The following is a 6,093-nucleotide window of genomic DNA, read 5'->3' on the forward strand; positions in this document are numbered from 1 at the left end:
TCCTATGTTAATCCTAATGCGTTGGCAGTTCTAGTGTTTTTGATTCATACAGTTTCGTATTATTCTGATCAAAGACACACTTCGACACCATAACCGAACCTTTTACATTAGTGTGCGATAGTGATAGTGATTTGAGTTCCCGTCTCTTAAAGTGCGGAAAAATTGGGACGTGAGGTGCCGTCGCCCCTGGTGTAAAAAATAATGGGATGAGAGAAAATAGAGAATTCACAAAATTAAGATACGCTGCGATATATGGTGTTAGTTCACTAAAAATGGCGGGGGTTTTGAAACGTTTCCGATCGTCTCTGGTACAATGGGAAGCCACTGACTCCGGTCACAACTTACGACCTTCTGACCATTCCGGGTTCTTTGCAAGTGGAATGAGTTAATTTCACATGAAGTGAGTTTGAAACGTTCCGCGCGTCCTTTTTATGGTGAACAATGTTGAGGTCATGGTAACCGAGCCCGTGAGAGCCAGATGAAGATAGATCGTAGTATCGTAAGCCCCAAGCCCGCAAACTTTGTGGAGGTCACGTAGACATGGTTGACTCTCTAAAGCTTACAGCCTTGGTAAACCGGAGCTAATGCTAATTAAACAAAGGCATCGAATGTGGAATCTATATATTCTAACCGTTCATAGAAAACATATTTGGCTTTGATCAGCTAGCAGAGCTAATAGTGAAACCAAACATCTTCATTTTAAACATCTTTTATCCACAGCGTGTGCTCATATGTTTGTCGTGTTCGTTGTTACGATAATTTTATTCAAATATTCAAAATACAAAAATTCCTTAATGCAAACGAGAGGCAGCATTTTTAGCCAATAAACTTTTTTTTTCCGATCGGCAAAAATGTGCAAACACCTCGTCATACCGTATTCTTGTCATCTCTGACGTCAATGAAATATTTTCGATAATCGATTCTATTCTCAACTCATCAAACAGAAGATGGAAAAAAAATAGAGAAAAAAAACAATTTTTTTTTTCTGATAGAATTAAAGATGTTCGGTGTAGTGTACTATATGGATGGATGCTATCCGGAATCAGAAAATGTTTTCAAATAGCGAGAAAGACGCACGGTTAACAGTTGAGTGTTTTGATTGATATCTTCAACATACATTATGCTGATGATGACATTGCACGATTGGCGGTATAATATCGGATTGCGCGGGGCGTTTCGATGGAATTTCGAGGAATTTGTGATGGCATTTTTAGATCCGTGCACCGAAGTCTAATTTCTGTTTCGCAATAGGTTTCACAATGATGTTGAGGAACGGTCAATTGTGACGTATGTTGTTGATTTGAGGTCGTCTACAAGGTCACATTTAAAGTTACCGGTATTTTGTGTGATCTTGTGGTTTGTAGGAGCACAAATCATTTGAGAATTTTAAATCTGTATACAGAGGAGCCTCCCGGATTAACATATTTTTCGTATTATCGGTTGATCTGTTAAAGAACCCGTTTTGCTTTTAAAGTATCCTACAGTACAGTTACATGCATTTGAGTCATTGGGAATATAATTTTTACCAATTACTAAGTTCTAATGCCATTTTACAACCCTCGAAGAGTCTTAACTTTGTAGAAGTTTTACATCTTCGTGAATTTCAAACCAAAGAGATTTACCATCTTCTAGAGACTTATTGCCACTACAGTTTAAGGTCTACGGAAGACTTTTAAGTCCAGTGGACAGTTTGAAGTCATCTGGAGAGTTTTGAGTCCACTTTGGAGTTTATAATCCACTGGTGAGCTTTAAGTCCATTTGAGTGATTTTTGTACACTGTAGAGTTTTAAGTCCGTTTGTGAGTTTTAAGTCAACGGTACAGTGTTAGGTCAATGGTAGAGTTTTAACTGATCCGGAGAGTTTTAAGGCAACTGTGGAGTTTAAAATCCAATGTGGAATTTAAAGTCCATGGGAGAGTTTCAAGGGTTTCAAGTCATCTGGAGAGTTGTAAATCAACTGTAGAGTTTATAATAGACTGGAGTGATTTAAGTCCATTGTAGAATTTTGAGTCCATTTAATAGTTTTAAGTCCACTGGAGGGTCTTAAATAATCGGTAGAGTTTTAAGTTCATACTAGAGTCATCGGAAGAGTTTTAAGTCAACTGGAAAGTTTTAAGTTCACTGGACAGTTTAAAATCGACTGTAGAGTTGAAAGTCCATTGGAGAGTTTTGAGTACATTGGATAGTTTTAAGTCCACTGGAGAGTCCTAAATACTCTGGAGAGTTTAAAATCCATGGGAGAGTCTCAAGTCATCGGGGAGTTTTAAGTCCATGGTAGAGTTTAAAGTCCGTTGGATATTATAATATCCGTTGGATAATTTTAAGTCCATGATAGAGTTTAAAGTCCGTTGGAGAGTTTTGAATCCATTGGATAGTTTTAAGTCATCTGGAAGAGTTTCAAATACTCTGAAGAGTTTAAAGTCCATGCACTGACAAAAAAGAATTGAAATTTTTACCTGTAGCAGGTAACTTTGTCTCCAGGTAATCTAGAAAAGCTACCGCAGCTGTAGTGCCTCATACAAAAACTACAGCTGTAGCAGCTATTCTAGATTACCTGGAGACAAAGTTACCTGCTACAGGTAAGAATTTCAACTCATTTTTGTCAGTGTGGGAGAGTTTCAAGTCACCTGGAAGAGTTTTAAGTCCACAGAAGAGTTTAAAGTTTCCGGATGACTTAAATTCGTAAGACTTTCAAGTTGAGAACACCGTGCGATATAGGAATATTGCAACGAATAAATAAAAAAAAATCTTTTATTTAACGATTCCGTTTAATAAACAGATTGGAGACATCCATCAACTACAATCTTGCCCAAACAAAATCCTCGCTCCAATTAAGGTGCTTCCTCCAAAAATCCATCCGGTCTTTGTTCAAATTGCTCACTAATCCGATATCGTCGTTTATAACAAGATGATTGATCCCATTTCCACCGACAACATCCGCTCCTTGCACCGCAAGCCATTTGAATGAAAGCGGATTATCCTTATCCGGAGTCGGATCACCATACTTCGCAAAATTCGTCCACAATTTGCACATCGTTTCTCTCATTTTCCATTCTCGTGAATCTTTCGCCAATTTCGCTCGGTCCACCAGTGTTCCTCCGAACAGATAGTACACATCGTCAGCATGTGACGCTAAGGGAATGTTCTGAATTTTCATTTGTTTCTTCATCATGTTCAACTCACCGACGAATTGAAATTCGTACAGGAATTGTTTTGCTTGAGGATGGTATCGTGTCAAGAGTTCATTCGATTTGGTTTGATCGATGAGATATTGGAGATCGGACAATAGTGTCACTAGCTGTTGAACATTTTCGTCGGACAATTGGCGATTATCGAAGTAAAATTTGTGAATTAGGCGTAGAAGGTCATCCGATCGATCACCAAACTTCAAGCGAATAGAGCGAGAAATCAACGGTTTGATGTGTTCTAAGCTAAACAATTGCCGGGAAATTATTCTCATTGCCGTCGGCATTCCGTCACCATTATTTGTTCCACTCATAACCGATATGTTAATCTGTCCGGCTTGACCCATCATCAATTCCAGCGGCGACTTTGTAATGAAAGCATCGTTCGATTCCTCCTCGATCACCATTCTCCATTTATTTTTGAAACCGGTGTTCGGTTCCGTTTCCAACCGAATTTCACAATTGTCATACAGATCGACCGCTCCGGCTGTCATCAACGTTTCGTAAATATTTTCCCACGATTCACTGGTGCAGCCCAATCGCTTCGACAAAATTTTGATCCGTTCCTCCGGCTGAACTTGCATGTATCGTTCACTCAGAACCGTTCCACTCTGACAAATTGCTGAGCTCAGGCACTTCCTCGACCTTTCGTTCAGCACTTGAAACTGGACACACACGGCCCCAGCCGACTCGCCAAACAGACAAATGCGGGACGGATCACCGTTGAAGTTAGAAATGTTTTGGTGAATCCATTCCAAGGCCAGTTGTTGGTCCTTCAAGCCAGCATTGCCTGATATTCCCATTTGGGGTAAACTGAGAAAGCCCAGAACATGCAAGCGATAGTTGATTGTGATGACAATGACGTTTTCCATTAACAAAAATTCTGGTGAATGGCTGGAAGGATGAGGTGAGGAGTATATTAGTAACGGGCAAGGTAATCATCTAATATTGGGGACTTTGCTCAAACATACCCGCCGCTATAAGTAACGGTACGTCTTGTCGAAGTCCGTTAAGTTTAAATTTGTGAAAAGAAAAGAACTTAAGGAAACTCGAAAGTAAGGTCTGACATGACCTCGATACGTTGAGACTCCCCGACTAAAAAAATCAATTTGCTACTTACAGATCCATCGAATTCGAATCATATTTCAGCGCCCCACCATGAATGTAAACCATGACTGCAAGTTTCTCCCTCGCATCACCGTCCATCACCGGCACATAAACGTTCAGATTCAAACAGTCCTCCGATCCGACGTACTTTCCCGTCAAAGTCGATTTGTGTATACAAGCATCCCGTTCCCTTGTACAGTCCAACTCTGGTTGCTCGAACTTTGTTAGCGGTTGCGGTGCACGAAATCGAAGTTCGTTGATAGGTGGCTTTGCGTACGGAATGCCCGAGAAACGGAGAAACGTTTTACCATTTGGCAATTTCTCTTCACAGCCACACACAATTCCTTGATTCACTTTTACTTTAAGCGACGACATTATTGACAACCGTTCATAATCACTACGATTACGTTACACGACTGAGTCTCTTATCTTTATTTACATTTTTACTGTGACCAGCTGATGCAGTTTGACAATGGAAAAAGTTTTGTTTACTCGATCAAGTAACTTAAAAGCTCGGAAGCTAACACAAAGCTCGTCAAGTATTTTTTGTCTGATGTTTACTAACATAGCTAAATGGGGTGAAAAACGTTACTCCTGTCGATGATCACCATAACTAATGGCAAACTTATAAGTCTTTCACCCAACAGCGGTCGTATGAGCCTAATAACTCTTTTGTTCTACACTTAAATACTTGCAATAATGGCGCCAAATTTTGAATTTTTTGTGTTCTTTTTTTAAGTTTTCCATCAAATAAAAATGCATCGTGAGTCCACACACAGACCTAAGGTCATCATATCCGATTCATTTTTCAAGGGAGATACTTAAACTAAAAAAACCTACATTTGTATTCCGAGCAGTAAGTGTGTACCCATGCACTTCCAAAGCATCGTATCTCGCCGCCGGTGTCACATTAGATATAGGCCAAAGTCGGACACTTGCAACAATAAAACAAATCACTCAAAAACGAAGTTGCGGGAAATTGTTTTATTTTGTAAAACATTCTTTAATGAAAATGAGCCACATTCCTAGTTGTCCTTTAAAAGCTTTTGAGGAATAAGTAGAGACGATACGATAAATCCATAATCTGAAATGGAAACTTTTTTAAGCCCAATAAAAACAAATTTGTTTATAAAAGTGAACGGAGCCTAAAGTTAGTAATGCAGTGTATTGAGTAAGAAAAGTTCTGAGATATCAATCAGTTTCTCAAAAACAACACCTTATACCGTTTTATACAACACTGTAAGCTTGGGGAGGTCACGCAGACAGCCATTTTAATGGGAACACCATCCATAAAAAAAGGATTTAAATGAATCTGTATATGAGGTGGTGAATTCTGTGTATGCATACTGGTGTGTCATAATAATTCGTGTGATCTCCCTTGGCCTTCTTACTTTACAACTTTCTTATAGGTTTCTTCCATCGTACGGTAAAAACGAATTTTGACAAGCCGAAAACTAACGAGAGCATCCACAGAAGCAAACATAACCGCAACTTGAAAAAAATTTGTTCGTTGAAAATTCAAAGTGAGGTTGTGTTGCCTTCTCTGTGGATGACGATTGACATTTTGAATGGCCTTGGAAGAAACCTATTATTGTCCTGTAGGTTTCAATTTGTTTAGAGTGTGTTCACTTTCATAACTTTATTTTACTTCATTTTTCCGAAGGCTGTAAACTTTGGGGAGAGATACACGGGAACACACCACCTCTGATGATTTTACATTAAAACAATTTTTTTATGAAAATCCGAATATTATCTGCGTGACTCGACAAAGTTTACCCCCTGAATGAAACTTACTTTCGAAA

The 6,093-nt window shown here is 39.1% G+C and overlaps 1 protein-coding gene across 1 annotated transcript; it reads right to left on the bottom strand.

Annotated features, from left to right (window-relative positions):
* Positions 1-2,753: 2,753 nt before the first annotated feature.
* LOC119075439 (esterase B1-like) lies at positions 2,754-4,748 on the bottom strand. Its single transcript, XM_037181878.1, has 2 exons — positions 4,305-4,748; positions 2,754-4,078 (listed from the first exon to the last, which is right to left on the bottom strand). The coding sequence occupies exons 1-2, from the start codon at positions 4,664-4,666 to the stop codon at positions 2,797-2,799; spliced, it is 1,644 nt and encodes a 547-aa protein (XP_037037773.1). The 5' UTR covers positions 4,667-4,748; the 3' UTR covers positions 2,754-2,796.
* Positions 4,749-6,093: the final 1,345 nt, after the last annotated feature.

Source organism: Bradysia coprophila, unplaced genomic scaffold, assembly GCF_014529535.1.
Source record: "Bradysia coprophila strain Holo2 unplaced genomic scaffold, BU_Bcop_v1 contig_211, whole genome shotgun sequence".
Taxonomy (NCBI): domain Eukaryota; kingdom Metazoa; phylum Arthropoda; class Insecta; order Diptera; family Sciaridae; genus Bradysia; species Bradysia coprophila.

What these genes read in the sequence shown, in the direction of transcription:
- LOC119075439 (XM_037181878.1), bottom strand. Translation starts at nt 4,666, where the DNA reads ATGTCGTCGCTTAAAGTAAAAGTGAATCAAGGAATTGTGTGTGGCTGT. An exon ending in GATTCGAATTCGATGGATCT is followed by an intron (nt 4,079 to 4,304) that starts GTAAGTAGCAAA and finishes TCATCCTTCCAG; the next exon opens with CCATTCACCAGAATTTTTGT.